The following is a 21,263-nucleotide window of genomic DNA, read 5'->3' as shown; positions in this document are numbered from 1 at the left end:
AATTTGTCTCTAAAAATACATAAGCAACATTTTGAACCCTTGAGGTTTAAAAATACCCAATCAAGAAGATGATTTATGTAGACGCACTTTACTTCCTGACAGTGAAACTGAACACAAGATCAAAACCTTGCAGGCAGACGCAGAGACAATGGAGTCTTCTCAGGTGGGCAATTTTAGCACATCCTTTTCAGCTGGAGCTTTTTATTTCCCTCACCTGTCTCACACAGAGCTGACGAAGAAAACCCTTCCTTTCCACAAGAGCTTACAAGTTTTTCCTTGCCAGAAGCCCTTCTATTTGCTCTTCCAGGGTACAGAGGAATAATGGAATGTAGTAAAACCTAGTCACAAAAACCACTGGAACATTCAACTCATTCTATGCTAAATGCAATGGAACAAATTCAAGTTATCGATTTCAACCCTTAGGACACTTCTTTTCCAAGTTTTCTTCCATTTATTTATTTATTTATTTTACAAATTTATTTTATGTGCATTGATGTTCTGCCTGCATATATACTTGTACGAGGGTATCATGTCCTCTAGAACTGGAGTTACAGACAGTTGTGAGCTGCCATGTGGATGCTGGGAATTGAACCTGGGTCTCTGAAAGAGCAGCCAGTGCTCTTAAGCATCTCTCTAACCCCTCTTTTATTCTTGAGATCAAAATACATCATTTTTCTCTTCTTTCCTCCCCTCCAAACTGCCATATACCCCTCCTTGCTCTTTCAATTTCATGCCTTTTTCATTAACTACTGTTACATGCATCACCTATGTGAAGTGTTAGAATACACAATTATAAATGGACTCTCACCTATGCTGCACCCATTATCCTCAGGAGGAACAGTGACATCAAGGTTTTCTTCCCTGTGGAATGACTGCCTTGCACCAGCAACATGGCCCGTTTCCTCAGCAGACCCTTTACTAGTCCATGTGCCACTGTGGTCACCTTTTGTAGTCAAGACCCCCTCCTGTTTTGGAGCTACATGGCAGGAAGTTGGAAGGACTGCTGTGTTCGAAGGAGCCATTTTTGACTCTTGGCCTGTAATACATTTGGTGGTAGTATTCAAATTGTTCTCAGGTCCCTGCTGGTCAGAAGGGCACTCCGATGCGGTATCTGCGATGGGCAGCATGCCATCAGTTTTAGCACCAGTATTTACTGCTGCCAGACACTCAGAAGACTTATGTTCTGGTCCTCTCAGACACTTAGTCTTAGGCGGGTTGTCAGACAGTGAGTTTGTAATCCTCTCTGAGTCCCTTCTTACTATACCACTGGCCGTGCTACTGTGCCTTGCTGCCTCTGCCTCTGCACTTTTGTTCTCCCTCTGAACAGAGCTCAGCAATGTATTCCTTTCTTTTGAATTGAGGTCTTGGCCCAGGCAATCCTTGTCATGGCTCTCATTCTCTCCTATGCATACATCAGGACCTGGCTGGCCTTGTCCTACAGAGGGCTCACAGACTGGCAGCCTGTCATGCTCCCCCCTGATGCTCACTGCCATTAAGGGACCCACATCTTTGCCTGTTGTGAATGGCCCAGGGCACTGACAGTTACTTTCAGCCACGAGGCTGGGCATGGGTAGTTCACACTTACTTTGCTTTGTAGCTAAATGTCCACCATTTCCTTCTGTGTTCTGTGTGGCTGGCTGAGTCTCTTCATGTCTGCTTAGGCTGGTGCACATCAGCACACACTCTGCGGTGCTGGTAGAGATAATAGCAGCATCACTCAAATCTTCCCCTTTCACAGTGGTGGCCTGGTCTTCCTCTGTAGGGACAGTACCAATCATGACTGCTTCACGTCCTTCAGAGGTGCTTGTGGAAATCATGGCAGTGTCACCCGTCTCCTCGACTGGTATGACTGAGGGACAGACTGCCTCCTGAGGGATAGCACTGGACACAGAGCCTTCACAGTCTTCAACTGAACTTGTAGAGATAATTGCATTCCCATCTGCAACAGATGATGCATTTCCACTTACACCAGAGACAGAGGCTTCACATTCTTCTGCTATGCTGGTCGAAATGAGAGCACATTCATCCTTTTCCTCCTTGCTGGTTGAGGCAAGAGGACTTTCAGCTTCAGTGGGAGCACTGGGCATAGGCACCTCAAAGTCCTCGGTGCTTACCAAGGTTGGACCCGCAGTGCTTTCCTCAACTGCTGCAGCTGGCTGCTGTTTTTGAGCACATGTGACAGTAACAGCACTAGATATAGGAACTTCGAATTCTTCTCCTATGCTTGTAGAAATCATGGCACACTCATCCTTTTCTTCACTTCTGTTTGCAGTGAGTAGACTCTTATCACCTGAAATTGCACTGGGCATAGGAGCCTCAAATCCTTCCACATGTATTCTGGTGCCACCCATATTTTCTTCAGTGCTCAGCGTACACAAATGTCCTCCTCTCACATCTGTAATTGCACTTATCTGAGGGGTACAATCATTTGTACTGGTAGAAATCACCAAGCCATTGCCTTGATTCTTACTCCCAGCTAAGGTGTCCTTGTTGGAAACATCAGCACTGGCAGTAGAGGCCATAAGGTCATCACACTCTTCGTTTTCCACAGAAGTGATGATCCCTTCACATTTTCCCCTGGGTGACGTGTGGCCAACTTCATATTCTGGAACTGCTCCAGATACAAGAATGTCATCACTGCCCCTCACCAACCCAGTGGTAATAGTTTTATCTTCCACTGTTTCTTTCCTGGTAAGCTGGCTATCACTGTGATGAGATGACGCACTAGCCAAAGGACCCTCACTACCACCTATAACTGTTGGACCATCACTGTTTCCTGCAAAGGCACTGGTCACACTGCTTTCCACAATCCCTTTGGCACTGGAACAGATATCAGTATCTTTGACTACCTTCTCTGCACTACTCATGCTATCAACATTACTGTCATTTGTATTCACAGTTGTTGCCCCAGCCTCACCATCCACATGGTCCCTCGTAGGGTCAATCTGACCACTCTCTTCTCCACTCTCACAAACCAACATTCCTTCACTTTCTTCTATCCCTGTGCAAGTTGAAGCATGTCCGGTTTCATTTCCTCTTCCAGTACTAGTCACAACACCCTCCCCCTCATCATCCTCTTCTTTTGCACCTGTGCTAGTGACAATGCCTTCATCATCACAGGGACCAGCAGCCACCAAAGGTACATTAGTAACGTCTTTGGACTCGGTGCTGTCCATTGCACTCTCCGCATTTTCTTCAGTTTCAGAACTTATGGCGCAACCTTCACTGTTGTCTACTGAGCCTGTGCAATTTGTTGCTGCTTCTCCATCTTCTTCAGTAATGCCTGTGCTGGTGACTGCACTCTCACCTTCTGTACCATCATTTCCAGAACCATCTCCTTCTTGGTTGGCACTTGCTTCTCGGGGTTTATCATCATTTACTTGGACCACATCTGCACCTGTAACCACACGTTGCTCTTGGGTTCCCACTCCAGTTACCAAGCAGAAAGTAAAGTTACTACTTTTTCCTTTGGCTTCAGTACATGTCACAGTGCCTTCTGTTTCTTTCTTAGGATCAACTTGTGTCCTATTTTCTTGGGACCCATCAGCATCTTCACTGATCATAGATCCTGCTCTTATTTCTGTTCCAGCACTTGTAACAGCACCATCACTTTCAACTTCACCAGTACAAGTAGCAGTGCCCTCAACTGTACATGAAGAACCATCACACTTTTCCTCAGAGCATGCACTGGTTACTGCATCATCTTTCTCCTCTGTTATAATACTGTTCACATTGGCTTCAGTCTGAACTGTATGAGAACCCAAGGGGCCTGCTATTCTGCCTTCTGATTCAGCCACAGCACACTCTCCACTTTCTCCTTCCTTGGAGCTTGTGAGCAAAATCTCACTTTCAGCAAATCCTTCTGTAACGACACCCCTACCCTCTTCAGCTGCAGCAAAAACAGTGCACTCATTCACTTCTGCCCCAACCTGGAGGGTATGGCTTCTAGGGCATGCACCCATTATGAAGCCTTCATCTGCCTCAATACTGGTACAAGGTAGGGGCTCCCCCTTCTCTGTTTCTGATGAAGTAGTGATGGCATCCCCAGCCTTGACTGGATTTAACATGATGCCTTTGTCCTTCCCTTCAGAACTAGTAGCAATGAAAGCTTTGTCTCTTCTACCAGATCCAGCTGCCACCCTCTCTGTTTTCCCGTGCCTTTGCTGTGGCACAGAGGCAGTATCACGCCTAGCACTGGTGTCCACCTCATTGTTTTCGGTCTTCCTTTCAACATCAGTTGGCATTTTTTTACTTTCATCTGGATCTCTATTATGCTTACGCCTGACTGTTTCAGCCTCCTTTCTTGTACTCAGGTCTACGACATGCTCAACTAAAGCACTGTCCTGCTTCACATCAGGCTCTACCTTCAGATCACTCTCTTTCTTGGCTGTGCCCATCAAGCTCCTTTGTTTGTTAACGTTCTTATTTTCCCCAGTCATGCCCGTTGTCTTGCCAGCAAGAGGTATGCTTGCTTTGCCTTCTTTACTATACAGCAACGTGTCCTGGCTGTCTTCAGAAAGGTGCCTTTTGTTACCGATGTTTGCTTTTGTTGGCATATCTACTGTGGAACCATCATTACCTTCTTTGCTCCCATTTGTCTTATGGACTTCTGACTTCTTAACATTCAAACTTTGGTTAGAGACATCAGAATGATTTACCAGAGAGGTACTGGCTGTGCCACCTTCTGAAATCACTTCTCTGTCAACTACAGGAATTGTACTTGAATCATTAGATTCTTTCTGAGGAACAACAGTCACAGAGCCTAAGGATGATGAGAGATCTGAGTCTTTAGAGTATTCAAGAGAAGGGCCACATTCTTGAGTGCCACATTCTTCAGTAGCTTTGGACATGCCTTTCAAATTCTTCTGTCCCTTCTCATTTTCTGATGGGGCCTTACCAAACCCTCTCCGACTCACTTCAGAGTCCACATTTACTTCATGGGCTCCTCGCTGAACTGGCTCTCTCTCCTTTGGAGTGGGTTTTGATACAGTACTATGGCTGTGCACTTTCTTGGTCAATGCGCTTTTATGGTCAGCATGCTTTTCAGAATTGCTAGTAACTGCTAGTCCACGCCCTGATTTACAGGTCATAGCTGCTGTTTTTGAATCTACCACAGAAGTTCTTAACTCATCCTTTAAAACCCCAGCAGGAGCTTTATGTTTTGTAACATTTTCAAAGTCAGTGTCTTGCTGAGAATTATTACTACTGATGTCCTGGGTTTTAGAAAGCTCAGACACAGTGTCGACTGCTACCTCAGAATCGATTTCCATTGGCTCTTGTTCAGAGATCGATGTGGTTTCATTGCTTTTTTTTGGTCTTTGCAGGGAACTACTGGCAGTGCCTGAGATGTTCACTGCTACCTTATCTTCCCTGGCCATTTCCTGTGATATGCTTCCTCTGCGGTTTTCACACAGCCTTCTACTTAATTTCTTTTCTGTGACTGAGCCATTTCCTCTGCCCTTTTCATGACTGCTGTCAACTTCTTTACCATCCTTGTCATCTGGTTTATTTTCTTCTTTCTTTTTCATGTCTTTATTACTGTGCTTTAAGCTTCTGCTTCTGTGCCCATCTGAGAGCTTCTTCTCAAGTTTGGAGGAGGTTGAGTCTTTATCTGCCTTATGTTTCTCTTTAATCACTGCTAACTTAGCTTTGTGCCCAGAGTCCTTCTGCACACCATGTGCTGAGAGCATAGCATTCTCTAAGGCAGGTTCAGCAACAGATTCTTCTAAGGATTTGTCTTCAAGTTTGGACCTACGCTGTCTTTCTGGGTCATTGTCTTCTGAGTTCTTTTCCTTATCAGGCTTTGGAGTTGTCACATGTTTTGTGAGACCTTCTTGTGACTCTGTTTCAGCAACTTTTGCTTGTTTGCCTTGACCTTTTGATTTAGACTTTAACACAAGCTTCTCTTCCAACAAGCTCTTCGTTCTTCGCCTCTCCTTATGAAGCTCTTCTGGCTTTGAACTGCTGTCGACATTAGTGCAGTCTGTCTCACACTTCTCTTCAGAACAGCTCTCGCTTCTTTTCTGCAATGTTACATTGTGCTGCTTGGAGCCTGCAGCATCCTTCTGAAGTTTAGAGTCACTTGACCTTCTGGATTTGTGCTCAGCCTTGGTTTTTTCAGATGACGGGTGCTTCTCCTTTTTGTTATCTTTGCGTGCATGGTCATCTGTTTTTATAGTGTATTCAGAAACTGGCTTTCCATCTCTACCCAACACTGACAATTTCCTTTCATTCCTGTGTTTACTTTTACGTTCGGTTTTATCATCTGAAGAAAGTTTTTGTTGACTTTGCTTCTGAACATTTTCCTCTATTTTTAAACTTTTCTCAGAGGAGTGAGGTTCAGTCTCATCACCTATTTTATGTACATTGTCACCTTTGTATTTGTGTTTTGAAGATAATTTTTCTTCTAATTGACCTTTTTCTTTTTCAGGTTTCTCCTTGGCAGCCTTTGCCTCTTTTTTAGGCAGGCCTTTCCCATGCGTTTCAGGATCATCTTTCTTTTGATACTTTTCATTTTTAAGGCTGCTTTTCTGCTTCTGGGGTTCTTCCACATTAATTTCTGAGCGTTCTGCTTGCTTTTTTCCATCTCTTGTATCTGTTTCTTCCTGAGCACCTTCTGATACAACAGGGGTAGATGTCCGTCGCTTATATTCCCTTTCTACTTTTGATTCAGTTTTGTTTTCATCAGCTAAATGCAGAGATTCAGAAAGCCTCCGGGCAGGTTTGTTTGGTTCACCTTTGCCATGAGCATGCTTCAGGTCCTTGGAGGAAGCCTTTTCTTTTTCACAGTGCTGCTGGAAAACAAAGGATATTTATGAGACACATTTTAGATACAAACTTACCTCTTTGGGTCTATTTACTATGAAATCTCTAGTACATCTCAGGCACTCTGCTCCACAGATGATATAACCCATGGCAGGTATTGGACACAAAGAAGCTAAAACTCAGTGCAACATGAGTGTCTAAATAATCACACTCTGAGTCTCATATTATTCCCAGCTTTACAGAGCAGTTATTTCACCTAACTGGTCCACGCATTTAGGAAGTCTGCAATACTACACATGACTATAGCTCACTAATACCCAACAGTCTTTAATAAATGTAAACTGACTAAGGGACAGCTTAGTGTTCTTTTTAGTATAAAAATACACATGCTGATGAAGAAGTAAAGGCGTATTTTTAGAATTAGAAACCTAAATCACTTATATAAATCATGTGGATTTAGACTATTTGTACAATATTCTATTTATAAAATCCGAAATGTACATAGAAGCTGAGTTAACAGTGTAAGCATACACATATAACATAAGCATATACACACATGTATGTTCATGTGTTCTAGGGAGGTACTAGGGAAGCATGCACAGTACCTGAACTTTCTTCTCCACCCCAGTTTTGGCACTTCTACGTTAACATGTGTAAAACTTCATGAGATAATATCCACAAAAAAAAGTATCACAAAGGACAGTTATATATTTAAATATATGCAGTAACACATTTGGAGTATGACTAAATATGACTAGTTTCTGAAGAAAGAAATTTACTGGCTATTAACAATTACTAAGTTATTAGTGTCTCTACCTCAGAAACATTATGATGGGTCAGCTATAAGACTATGGATATGTTTATACAAATAAAGATTTAAGCTCAGTTAAAGCCAAAATCTGTCCCAATTATAACCCAACACAGTGAAGAAATGCATTCACTGCATGTATTTTCACAATTTAAAATGAGCCCAATTTGGTCACAACCTTAGTGTCAAATACAAGCTGGTGCTTAAGTAAATAAGAGTGCATTCAGTCAGTATGCCACGAGCCAAATGTTAAATATTACAAAGCTTATGAGGTAACACAAACTGAGCAAAGTCTCAAGAAAGTTTATGTTAGCGTATTTCCCTTCCAAAAAACTGTGCTTATGGTAACCAAAGAGATAAAGTAGAGAACCTACTATGTGGGAGTTTAGTTTTCTTTTTCTTCTTACTGACAATTTTGTTATTGCTATATACATAAAAAAAAGGGTGAAGGGGATAAGGAAGAGAACTTACTATCTAAACAAAACAAAATCATTCATCAACTCATTAAAACAAGAAATTCAGGCCAAAATGCAACAGGCTTAAGAATGCTGAATAAAATGGTTTTTAAGACAAAACACAGAAAAGATTACATTATGGTCTTTTGCTGCAAAGGAATACTGAATGACTCACACCTAGCAAAAGGGCACTGACAAATGTTTCACTAAGACATACCTCACTTGCTTTGAGGGCTTCTTTGGATTCTTCCTCAGCCTGCTGCTTCTTTTTGGAATTCTCATCAACATTCCTGAGAGGAGAATAAATCAAATATAAACTTCCAATCATCTAAGAATCTCTTAAGAAAGTTGAAAGAAAATCTTTCCCTTACTATGACTACTCACTTCATTTGTGGATGCTGGTTACACTTTAAACCTTACTTTTAGCTAGCAGAGAAACAATACAAGTGTGGATTATCTGCTTCCAGTGCAAAAGAGAAACATGCTACAGAACAAATCCAAATATGCTTCCCTACATCCACTACACAACATTTGAAAGCCTCACTCTCTTTTGGATAAGCAGGAAGGCCTTTTTGACTCAGAGCTATATAAAAAGGGTACAATAAATCTGACTCCTGAGTTCTGTAAATTCACATATCTTGAAGTTTATGATGAATTTACAGAAATGTAATGATGGGCTGGAGAGAGAAATTAACCACTAAAAGCACCTGCTACTCTTTCAGAGGACCTGGGTTGGGGTCCCAGTACCCACATGGCACCTCACAACCACTTGTCACCCCAGTTCCAGAGGATCTAACACCATTTCCTGGCCCCCATAGGCTCTTGCACATATGTGATGCACATAAACACTTGTAGACAAACACACATGCACATAAAATAAAAAAAAATAATTTTAATGTAACAGTAAAACTGAAGACCATGGTTTACATTACATCATAGCTACTGTCAAAGAGTCTCTTCCCCTTTGTAATTCTTCAATAATTATCAATAAAAACATAGTGCTTAAAAAAAAATAAAAGAACGAGACATTATGTGAAGGGGAAATCATGGGGTGATGTTAAAAATAGGTGCTGCGAAGACAGGCAAACAGATGAAACCTGTTAGTAAGTGGTTACTACAGGCCCAGACAAGATACTTCTACAAGTACTTTCAGGAGCCATAAACTCAACTCTCTGATGTTTATGTTTATACTTATGTTTATGTATGTTTATGTTCTAGGGTAGAACCTAAAGCTTGTCAGATTTACAAAAAATTAATTAAAAAGTTACTTTCAAATACTATAGATATCAACACAATGAAAGAAGATAAAAGAAAACTCCAAGGCCTTCATAAACACATAGTAACATCTATGTTATTCAAAGTGAAACATTCTATGACTACTTTCTCTCTCTCTCTTCTGACAGATTGATCTATCTATCTATCTATCTATCTATCTACCTACCTACCTACCTACCTATCTATCTATTTTGTTGTTGTAGTACAAATCATTCCCATGGGTGTATCAGTTTCTGCTAATTCTGTCAAAGTCAGCAAGATGGCCCATCAGGTAAAGCTGCTTCCTGTGTAGAACACACAGAGGATAATGCTTCCCCTAGAAGTACCATGTGTGAGATGCCTTCCCTCAAGCTGCTGGTCTCAGAGAGTCCCAAAACAATACTAGCTATTGGCACTGAACTTGGTTGCCACCATAACTTGATGGTAAGATCCTATTGCTGAAAACACCACACATCTTGGTCACAGGACATGGAGAAATCAAGCTGATACTACTTGTCCCTGCTGATTAGATGTCATAGGTCCAGAAGGTGCCAAGAAAGCTCCTGGGGTTAGAGGGAGTCAAAAACAGTTTGTGGACCTTGTGAGCTATAGTAATAAGCAGCATGGCAGGACATACTCATAGGCGCAATAGTTGCATGAAAGATAACTAACCACATTCTAGTTGGATTAAAGGATGATTAACAAGAACAAACACAAGCCTAGTAGTGTAAATTTAACTAAAAATGCATAATTGGGAGGCTCATGGGATCTGGGGGTGAACATACTACCATTATGTTGCTGAAAAGATATAACATCTAACTGCCCTATAAATTCTTATCTCTAAAAAAACCAGGTGTGATGGCATATTCCTTTAATTCCAGCCCTGAAGAGGCCTAGGTAGGATTACTATGCGTTCAATGCCACAGTTCCAGGGCTGTTTTTCTACACCCATGGGTTAGTGCAGTTCTCAGACTTCAAAAGAGACGTTTCTTTGTACAAAAGATGGAAGTTAACACAGAAACTCAGAACCCATCAAAGTGTAGATTAAATTAAAAAAAACCTCTCAAACTTTTTAAGAAAAATTTTAATTGGGAGACAGGGTCTCTCTCTACAGTCCTGGATATCCTGGAACTTTCTAAGAAGATCAGGTTGGCCTCAAATCACAAAGACCCCACTGCCTCTGTCTCCCAGGAACTTGAATTATACCACATCCAGCTACTTTTGAAGATGGCTTATGAGCACTTTCAAAGCTGTTCTTCTGAAAGCACACCACTAGTGTGACAAACACAACACAGCATATAAAAATGTACCTTGAATCTTTTTTTCTTCTTTTGCTTAAGGCTACCTTTTTCTCTAAAACTTTCCGTTCTTTAAGGACTTCTTTAATTCTTGGGACTTTGGGTTCCAAAGTCTTGGTTGATGAATCTTCTAGGTCCACACTACTTTTGCCTAGAAAATAAATAAACAAACAAATAAATAAATGAGCAAGCTTTATTTCAGAAGACGGTTTTGTAACTATGCTATATTTACCTTTGATTAAGGTTTTATAATCATTATTATAATAGCTTTGAACAGATCTCAGTTTCTGCTAGGAAATACAGACTTCAATTTTATTGTATTTACTGTGCCTGATAAATGTCAGCATAAGGGCTGTAGTATGGCTCTGGGGCAGAGCTTGTACTTAGCAAGTTTGTGGTCTTGAATTCAATCCCCAGCATTGAAGACAGTAACAGAAAAGGAAAGGGAAAAGCAAAGATGACGTGAAGCATAGGCTAGCTGTACTATCGTCACCAGAAACACTCAACTACTTAAATCTAAAATCCATTCAACCATTACTGCAGAACAACTTGCTTCCATACTTTATTATACATGCATGTGCCACAAGCAATATGAGACTAACTAGAAAATAATGATATGTATAAGATGCTCTCAAGTAACAGTAATATCTGCTATACCTTGGCTCTTTGTTTTGGAAGACTTTGTTTTTTCTGCTTTCTGTTTTCGTTTTTCTTCAAGTTTCTCTCTATTAATTCGTCTTCTTAAAACTCTTTCTTCTTTTTCTTTAGCCTATAACCATAAAATTGCCCAAAGATTATCAGGTAAAAGGAAAGACACTCTGAGAGAACATATGTGAAAACAAACAAACAAACAAACAAACAAACAACCTGTATATCTCTGAGGTAGTGATTTAGCCCAGCAAATATGAGGCCTTAGGTGTGACCTCCAAATATTCAAAGTTGCCCCCAAACCAACAAAGTTTAGTTCGTTCTTCTGATGTTTTTATACATCAATGGGATAAACAAAAGCACAGATACATCAGGCTGAAAAGACGGCTCAGTGTTTAAGAACATTTGCTGCTCCTGCAGAAGACCCAGTTTGTTCACAGTACCTATATGATAGCTAACAAACATCACTAACTCCAGTTCTAGGGAATCCAACACCTAAACTCTGTGGGCACTAGGTACACACATACACACAGTCAAAACATTCAATAAATCTTAAAAAAAAAAAAAAAAAAGGAAATAGACGTTAAGTATGTATATACAGATATGGGTATGACTGCCCTGTTTTGGAAGCTACCAGATGATAGAAGGCACAGGTAGGAAAACTTAATTAGTATTTTAGAATGTTGAAGAACGAAAGGCATGATCTGAGAAAACGTGATTTAACAAATTAGCTGTTACAACTAAAAGAGGAAATACACCTATAAAAACATGAATATCAAGCATAAATGGGTAAGTCTTCAGAATTTCTCAGTTATTTCTACAGGAACAATTGAAATGTAGATTTAAGTTCTACAGCCAATCTGACTTGGTGGTTTCAATCCTTGGCCTGATCTGTAGTGTTGGGACTTTCTGCTGGCTGAATTTCAACCAGGGAAGTTCACAATTATTTTGTTATTCTTACTATCCTATTCTGGCTCAAAGCTCAAAAATTTCAAAAATCCCAAACAGGTGCACAGCTCCTATCCACTATCTTCTCCAAGAAATAAGCCTGGAAGGAACATTAGCTAGCAATCACACTTTGCAGTGTTTTCTTCAGTAATTAATTCTATAAATCCCTTCATTTTGATATAAGAAAATTTTCATATTTTTATGTCCCTTAAATTGTAAGCCATTTAAAAACTAATGAATTTTGCTTAAAAAGCATTCAATAATTGAATAGTGCATGATAACTGGAAGCATTTTCAAACCCAGGAAATCAGTGGAGTGCATTTCCCTCAATATTACACTAACTGCACACTGTATCTTGATATGAAATGAGCCACATGGATATAACATTTTCCTAATATGAAACTGTTACATTTTTTCACTTTTGTTAGTAACAGTGATACCTTTGTGCCTATTCTATGTAGTTCCATGGCAAGCCCCTTGAGGGCAAGACCACATCTGCTCTGCGCATACTAGTACCTTGCACAGATGACTATTCAAATTTTGTTAACCTGCTGCAGCAGGCTAAATCAAAGAAGAAGTTCTCAAGCTGTGGGCTGCAGCCCCTGTGAGGGACAAACAACCCTTTCACAGGAGTTACGTATCAGATATCCTGCCTGTCAGATATTTAGATTACAACTCATAACAGCAGCAAAGTTACAGTTATGAAGTAGCAAAAAATAATTTTATGGTTTGGGGCTCACCACAACATAAGGAATAGTATTAAAGGGTCACAGCGTTAGGAAGGTTTAGAACCACTGCTAAATCAGCAAGGGATCAACTGGACTTACAATGGACTGCCGCCGTTGTTCTACTGTGAGTTCGTCATCAGAGTCACTGTAGTATTTTGAGTAAAGATAAGGTTTGTGAACATAAGCATGCCGTACACTTCTGGCTTTTCCATCACTAGAATCACTAGTTTGCGTTTTTGCTTTACTCTGTTTGTTTTTCTCTTCATCTGGAAAGAAGTCAATATAAAGAGTGAGCACTTCTGTCAACTAGAGCAGGATCAACACACTGTAGATGTAGCAAAAGGCACCAATATACTTCAAGTGCATTTAAAAGTCTGAAGGGGTGTCAGTAGGAGAAATTCAGAAACTGACAGTTTAAAAAACAATTCACCTCACATATAGAGGCAGACCAAGAAAAATTAGACTTCTGTATTATTAAAGAAGAAGCACAGACAAAAGCTGCACAGAGCTGATCTGAAGGAAGAGCAGGATAGGCTCGTTGCTGAAGTGGTACAGAGGCTCCACTTTACCCTGGAGCTGTGTGCTTTTGCAGGCTCAACATGGAAGCCATGTACACACTCTATAGACTGACTGCTGCTGGGCCTTACCTGATTAGGAACTGATGGGCAGCATTCATTCAGAGGTTAGTAGAGGGTTTCTGCCAGTCTAAGCTCAAGTTTCCCTTTACTGTGCACTCCATTTTGGTTTATTAACTCCACTTAGCCGAAGCTGCTGGAACCATCTTAGCCTACTCTTCCTTTTATCAGTTGTTTTAAACAATGCATTTTGACAAACAGTTAATTCTTGTCAGTGGACTTGATGTGAATGTTTTGGTTTTTTTTATTTATCGCTGTTAAGTTGAGGAAACTCACTTAAAGCTGTACTTTAAAGCATACTTGAGATCTTGTTTATTTTTCAGTTTTTTGAAAGAGGGTCTCACTTCACTATTTTCCCTGGCTTTCCTTAAACCCACTCTGTAGACCAGGATACACTCGAACTCTCAGACAACCCCTTGCCTCTGCCTTCTGAGTGCTGGGATTAAAGGTGTGTTACACCACACTCAGCTCACACTTGATATATTAATGCCTACTTGTGAGTTCAGGAAAAAGGCAGGAGTCAATCACAGCTCCTATACCTTACACTAAAACCTCTACATTAGGAAGGCAATCTTTCCATTTGACACAGTAGAAAAGGGGAATAAAGGAATATTTATTTCCTATTATTTATTGCTCTTAGTGAACTTCTTATATCTTAGAATATACATATAAAATCTAGCTCCAGCCAAGAAAGCATCCCAGCAGACCGCAAAGCATGAGCAGAGAAAGAGCAGAGTTCACAGGCTGGGGACTAGCCCTTCCACTTGGGCAGTACAGTAAGGACCACCATCATAGCTGGAGTGCTCTACTGCACCTATTCTTAATACGTACCTTTGTTTCCTGGACATACACATAAGCTATTTAGCTTATGAAAAATATCTGTGGATTTAGAAGGGTCTGCTTTTTTCCCTGAGTTTCTTCCTAGGCATCTAAAGCTAGCAGAAAATGCAAAGAGTGCTGTCTGCTGACAAGAGTATGTCAAGGCAAAGAGGAACATGATGTGCTGCTGTCTCTGAGCAGAGTCAGGCTTGATTTCTGCCCTGCTGCTCGGTGGCCGTGTGACTTTGGATTGGACAAACCTCAAACCTGTTTCCTTTGTTGTGCCTCTTCCAGGGTTGCTGGAGTTAAGACACAGAAAGACATCAGTACAGTCCCTAGAACCCAGTAATCACTAAGGAATGGTTAGCTGACGAGTAACCTGTATAACAAGGATTTCAGCTTTGTCCAGAGGACGGACGTTTTTCATAGGCTTCTGAGAAATCATCTCTAGACCCTCACAATGCTGTACTTGACTGATGTGTTTCTGCCTTCCTGGTTTTCTTTTCCTGGTTTCCTCCTACTGTGGTTAGGAGGGAGGAGGGGTATTGGGTCCTGCAACAAGACCTCCTGGGTCTAGAGACGTAAGGGCAGGCAGGTCATTACAACTATATCCTAGAGCCCAAGTAAGAATTTCAAGTAAGTTCTGGTGCACTTCTCTGGTTGATCATAGTTTATCCAGATGATAGAAATGCATGTGAAGGAAGTAAAGTTGCCCACAATTCCAGAGAGGATATACAGCTGGTTCCTGTTTGGAACATTTCTGAACTTGACCCTATGTACTCCATCCCTTCTCTGATTTGACTGCATTCCTTAGCTGGATCAACCATAATTGAGTGGAGTGGTATTTGAGAAATACCAACACTAGCAGGATAGTCTAACTTTCTATATAGTCCCAGCTAACAGTTATTCTCCTGTCGTAGAAGTGCTGGTATTCTAGGCACAAACCAACATACCTAACGAGTGTACCAGCTTTTGGTGTGCTGTCAGCACTTTTAGGAAATCAGTTTTTCCAAGGATGCTCTTTAGCACCCCTAAATTTTCAACTGGTGGCAGAAGTGAGGGTAGCCTTCTAGACTGCACTTCTGCCAAGTACCATTCACATAATGTCATATAAACAAAAGCAGCTATACGAGCACTCAATCGTGCAGTAGTCTCAGATGATGAAGGTGGTCATGGAGAACTAAGGCTTGTTGGGGAACAAAGTTAATTAGACAACCCTACAGCTCAGTTAGAGCCTCAAACACAAGGTAGCAGGCTCCTGCTATGCAACACTTTCAGGAAGCAGCTATTAGAACAAAACACAAATAATGCTTAAAAGAACCATCACAGAAACACTGACAAAAGGGCATTACCATCTGATGTAATCTCTCCTTCTTCCATGCTATCAGACATGACAACTTCCTCCTCTGTGTCTTCTTCAAAGGATGAGAGGTCACTGGTGTGGACAGAGCTAACTGTGATGTCAGTGAGACCATCCACATCAGAATCTATCAAAGAGCAATCTTTAAGAAGAAAATGAAACAAAATAAATAACTGCTCATAAGAGCAGATTCAAAGCCTAAACCCTAAATATTGAAGATTTCCTAGAAATGAGCTATCAGAATGACAGTTACCTTAACAAAATACAAAGGTAAAAAGAGTAACTTGCAAAAATAACTATTAATTTGTAATGTAAGGTTATACAGACATGTAAAATTTAAATAACTGGTATTATTATTATTATTGTTACCTAGTATTTTGAAGATTAGCCTATACAACTTAAGTTGCTTGGAACAGTATAAATAAATGATAACACAAATTATAAAGTTTATGGCTTTTCTGTTAGTTTTCTTTGTGAATAGACACATCGGCATAGTAAAGAAATTATAAATATTTATTGCCTCCCTTTCCACTAGCCCAAATGAGGCCTGTTTTTTAGTTCAGGCTGGCCTGGATACTGCAATCAGCATACCCAGTGCTGGGATTACTGCTGTGTGCCAACATGCCCAGCTTATCACATTTACTGTTTTGTAGGTTTTCATGGAACACCAAAACAAATCATTAAAATCTAAAGCCAAATTTGACACTATCCCTGTTCCTCTAAGGAACACTCTGATCTTGAAAACCATGCAGACTTGTGCATGTACCTTCCTTTGTGCCCTCAGCAGCCCTGGCTCTGCTGTTGATCTTTTCGGAAGGAAGCTTTGTGCTCTCCATGTCTTTGTCCTTTGCTTGTTTTTCATCTTTTGCTTTCTGTGTTTCTTCATTCCTTTTGAAGTGATCATTTTTTTTTTCAGTCTTTTCCTTCTTTTCTTTCTTTCGTTCTCCTTTCTCATTGCTGTCTGGTTTCTTTTCTCCTTTGTCCGTTGATTTAATTTTTTGGTCAGTGATTTCCTGCTGAGCATCCTTATTTGGTAAGAGTAAGCTATTACTTTCTTTTGTGTGATTTTTAGTTTCTTCCACTGGACAAGGGAGATCGTTAGGTTCTTCTGACTTGGGAGCAGTTTCTATCCCCTCCCCTCCGGAATCAGGGGTAGTCTTTTCTCTTTCAGCCCCATCCTCTGAACCTCTCTCCTTGTCTGTGTTGATGTCAGTGCTTGGCTGAGATGAGAGTTTTCTGGATATTCTCTCACTAGCCTTGGCATTAGACATTTCTGTTGAAGCTCTCGCAGCATTAGCTTCTTGGTTAAGAGAAGTTATGGTTTCCAAGATTGACATAGCATCACTGGCTACATTAGCACTGGGCCCAGCAGCAGGAGTACCTTGAAGGAGAAGACAAGACTTGGAATAAGTTTATACAAAAAGTACACCCTTCTACTTCATCTACACTACACACCACAGTAATAAGCTGTGCAGAAATGCATGCTCCTGTGGGCTTTGAAGTACAGTGCTGGTGTACATACTCAGAAATTTCATTCTCCTGAGAATACAGTGTCTTATAGGAAGGGTGCCAACACATCCAAGCACATTCCAATTGTGAGAAGAATACTATTTCAGTTACATCTACTTGTATAGCAAGTGTGCACATGCACAGACTCATCATTATTAAAATGCTTTTAAAAATTAATTTCATAAAAGAAATGTCATGCCAGTTGAAGAATTCAAGTAATACTGACAGTACATATAATTTCACTAGAGTAGCCAAATGGAGCAATGCATTAAAAAAGCCAAGCATCTCAACCTAGGCAATCAGACCATGAAGATCCCAGGAATTGACAGAGTAAAAACAAAGCACCTTGGGTAATGACGGAAGAATCCAGCTTCTCATCATCAGGAGCTGTGCTGCCAGTTGCTTCCTCTTTGTGATTCAATGTGGCCAGAAATTCATGCACAGCTTTTTCCACCTGAGGCCTGAATGTGTGGTTGATCTTTGGATCCACGACCTGAGAAATAATGCGGTCGATACCAGACTCCAGCATTCCGGATCTGAAACATGGGAAATTGACAGAAAAGTAAAGAAAAAATTTTACATTATTTACATAAATCATTTAAAATAAAATACCATCTATTATAAATAAGTTCAACATTCAATAGTCTATTTGGGAAATTTAATACAGTCGTGGTTTTAGGTATTCTATATTACAAAGACATCTGTAAACTGTCCGCTGGTAGAAAGACTAAAATATGTAAAAGGGTCTTTGAAGTAGCAGCAGCAGTACAGAACATGAAGGAGGCGGTACTTCTCTCAACCTACATGCCTGGAACACGACTGATGAGTTCCAGGCCTAAAGTAAATCTCTCATCTCTGAAACTTTCTTTTTTTTAAAAAATAGAAAATATAAACTTTTTATAAGTCTTAAGAGTTTCCAGTTAAAGTGAAGAATATACACAAAGTACAATTTCTTCAAATTGATAAACAAGAAACAAGAAAAACAAAAATAAACTCAAGATGTCTGGCTTTCTTTTTATTACCTTCCTGCTATAAAACAGGATGATTTAGTCATTCAAGAGGTAGGTTATGAATATCTTCTACACAAAAGGCACCATGCTGACCACCAGGCAGCTACAAACCAGACCTGCACCCTGTGCTGGTTAAAGATACAGACACCATTAAAATACAGGAGGCTAAGGATGAATACACACCAGGCACTGTGGGGAAGAGGAGAGTAAAGAATTACTGGCTATGTCTACAATAAGGTGGGAACACTCCACAAAGAGAGTCACACTGAGCTGAGTCTTGATGTCTAAAGAAGAGGAAAGGAGAAAAGGGGCTCCAAGTCGAAGAATGAGAAGGCAGACAGGAGTGACAAGGACATCTAAGTGGCACTTCTGTAAAATGACAGCTGAGCAAAATAGATTTAAGAACACATTTCTTCCTAGAATGCCCCAGGAGGAATTAAAGTACCCAGAGCAGTGTTGAGAGACACAGGTCTTAGTCGCCTCCTACTTCTTGGGGACCCATCTTCCTGGATAGAACAGGTGAGGAGATGTTGGTCCTTACACTGTAAATGCTGTTTCTGAGTGAACTTGTCTTAAGTGAGTGTAGACTGTATTTCCAATTCCCGAGGCACTTAGAAACCATGTGATACTGTAATTCTATTTATGTGGGACATAAAGAAAAATGAGCTGACATGCAATGAAGTAGGTTACCTGCTTTTTAAAGTTTCAAGATAAAACAACAGAGCACAAATCTGAAAAACACTGCCATACCTTTAAGGTCTTTTTTGTCCCTTTTAAAGGTGACTAGCAAATGTAGCAGAAATAAAGAATCATTAAAAAGTTTTGCTGTAAGGCATTAAATACAATGGCATAAAATTTAAGAATCAAACCCACTGAACCCAAAAATACTGCTTCCGTTGCCTTCTCTGTTTCCCTGTATTTTGGCTTCTTGTCCTGTAAATAAAAATACTCTTAAATATATTGTTCCTTCCCACAGAGATGAGCTCTGATCTTATGTAAAATGGGGTCCAGAGCTACTGGTCCACTGCCCTTTGCAGGCTCACTGCCTTGGGGTATTCCCTAGCTGCCTCCTCAAAGGAAAGTACCTCAGCCCCAGATCCATAGGTGCATCCCTGCTTAATATTACTTACCTGCAGGCCTGATAGTACATGCCTATACCAGATACTTAGGAGGATGAGGCAAGATAACTACAAGTTTACAAGTTGTTTAAGCAACAAGGAAATTGCAGGGTAAGAGTTCAAGACCATCCTTCGCAAATTTGGACCTTTTCTCAAAATAAAAACAAAAGTGAGCAGAAGCAGCAGGTGGTAGATGCCTGTAATTCCAGCACTGCAGTTCAAGGCCAGCCTAGCTACACACAGAATATGATGAGACGCATGGCTACATACTGAGATCCTATTTTAAAACAAACAAACAGTGATAGAGTGCTTAGTTTTGCATGTAGGAAGAGCTGAATTCAACTCCTACTTCTGAAAAAACAACAACAAAAACACAAATGCATAAATAAAACCAAATCACTTCCTTCTCTTTAAAATTCTGTCAAGATTACTGAAAGCTATCCAGCATTTTCAGAATCTGCAGCATAAATGTATATATAAGTAAATAAAGTGTTTCTTCCTCCTAAGAAAAAGATAAGCTACTAAGTTGATCCATTTTAAATTGCTGATAGCAGGCTACTTGTTCCACAGAAATGGCAATTGCCATGGCTTAACCTAAGTCAATAAGCTGAGGATTTTCTCAAGTGTGCGTGAAAACCTGATTGAGATTATAGTTATTTATAGGGCTAGTTCATCCATAGAGTATCAGTTTGCATAAAACTAAGGAATCTTTCTCTAAGCCAGGCACAATGGTCCATGCCTTTAATCTAAGCACTTGTAGGGCAGAGACAGGTGGATCTCTGTGAGTTTGACTCCAGCCTTATCTAGAGTGAGTTCCAGGACAGCCAGAGTAATACAGAAAGACCCTGTCTCAAACATACAAACAAACAAATCAAAAACGCAACCAAACCAAACAACAACAAAATCTTTCTCTAAAAAAAAAAAAAATAATAAAACAAAACTCCAATATGCTACTATTACTATCATAAAACATTGCACATGGGGAAAGCGTGATGTCTCAGTGGTTAAAAGCTCTTATAGTATAAGTCCCATGACCTGAGTTCAATCCCTGCATTGCATAGTGAAAGGACAGAACTTACTCCTGAAGTTTTGTTTTGAGGCCTCTACCCACAGGATAACAAGGGTAAAATGTACAGAAGTCTCAGGAAGAGTGGGTGGTAAGTTACAAGAATACAGCTGTTCCCTTTCCTGGTCTCTAGTGTATAGGAAGGCAGCTCACTACTTATGGGAGACAGCAACAGTGTACACTTACCACTGCCATAACCACTGGCTTCCTTACCATTTACAGGCATGAAACATAGGTAAAGATATCTTTTATTGGTACTAGGATTATAAGTGACTGATTTTCACATTTCCCTCACCTAAAATAAAATAAATGACAGCTTTCTCATCTGAGAAATTTTGCACAATAAAGTATAAATAAAAATATCCAAAAAACCAGTCTCCTGCTTGAGACTCTCAAGATGGGATAATAAAATACTGCAAGATTTGGAGGATTCTGTGCAGTGGATCAGCACCAGTACTGCAAAAAGAAAGGCACCCTCCTACTGAAAAGAATGCAAGAGGCTTCTAAGCAGGATGGTAATGAAGCAATGCCATCATCTGTGAGAAGGGCTGCAGCTGAAGCTAGAAAGTGTTGAAAGGGAGTCCTGTATCACCAGCAGCATTGCAAATAAACGTGGGTCGGGCACCACAGCTGCTCCCAGCTCTTATTCCTGTGCTACTCTGCTTACTGTTCTATTAAAGGCCTTTGTGAAATTAAGGAGCCGTTTGGCCTGTCAACTCAATAGACTCCTATCTTTTCAGGAAACAGCTTTGACTTTTTACCAACAGGTATTATTAAGCAGCCTTCCGATGGCATCTTCTGATCTCAGCTGGACTCTTTCACACATTCTCAAAAAGCTTTTA

At 40.4% G+C, this 21,263-nt stretch overlaps 1 protein-coding gene across 9 annotated transcripts in view; it reads right to left on the bottom strand.

Moving 5' to 3' along the window:
• Bod1l1 (biorientation of chromosomes in cell division 1 like 1) overlaps nt 1-21,263 on the bottom strand; it is a 60,651-nt gene that overhangs the window by 32,046 nt on the left and 7,342 nt on the right. For 4 of the 9 annotated variants that reach the window (XM_060365380.1, XM_060365382.1, XM_060365381.1 and 1 more), the window contains exons 3-10: nt 17,573-17,763; nt 16,485-17,099; nt 15,711-15,860; nt 13,004-13,170; nt 11,238-11,349; nt 10,593-10,731; nt 8,246-8,318; nt 809-6,794 (exon numbers count right to left, since the gene is read on the bottom strand). In XM_060365380.1, coding sequence (XP_060221363.1) covers nt 809-6,794; nt 8,246-8,318; nt 10,593-10,731; nt 11,238-11,349; nt 13,004-13,170; nt 15,711-15,860; nt 16,485-17,099; nt 17,573-17,763 — 7,433 coding nt within the window. The remainder of the gene's footprint in view (nt 1-808; nt 6,795-8,245; nt 8,319-10,592; nt 10,732-11,237; nt 11,350-13,003; nt 13,171-15,710; nt 15,861-16,484; nt 17,100-17,572; nt 17,764-21,263) is intronic. The other 5 variants (XM_021639357.2, XM_021639358.2, XM_021639360.2 and 2 more) reach the window with 2 other exon arrangements.

The sequence above is a fragment of the Meriones unguiculatus genome, chromosome 12, assembly GCF_030254825.1.
Source record: "Meriones unguiculatus strain TT.TT164.6M chromosome 12, Bangor_MerUng_6.1, whole genome shotgun sequence".
NCBI lineage: Eukaryota > Metazoa > Chordata > Mammalia > Rodentia > Muridae > Meriones > Meriones unguiculatus.
Note: the sequence above shows the minus strand (reverse complement) of the source record. Positions and strands in the feature narration are given on the sequence as shown.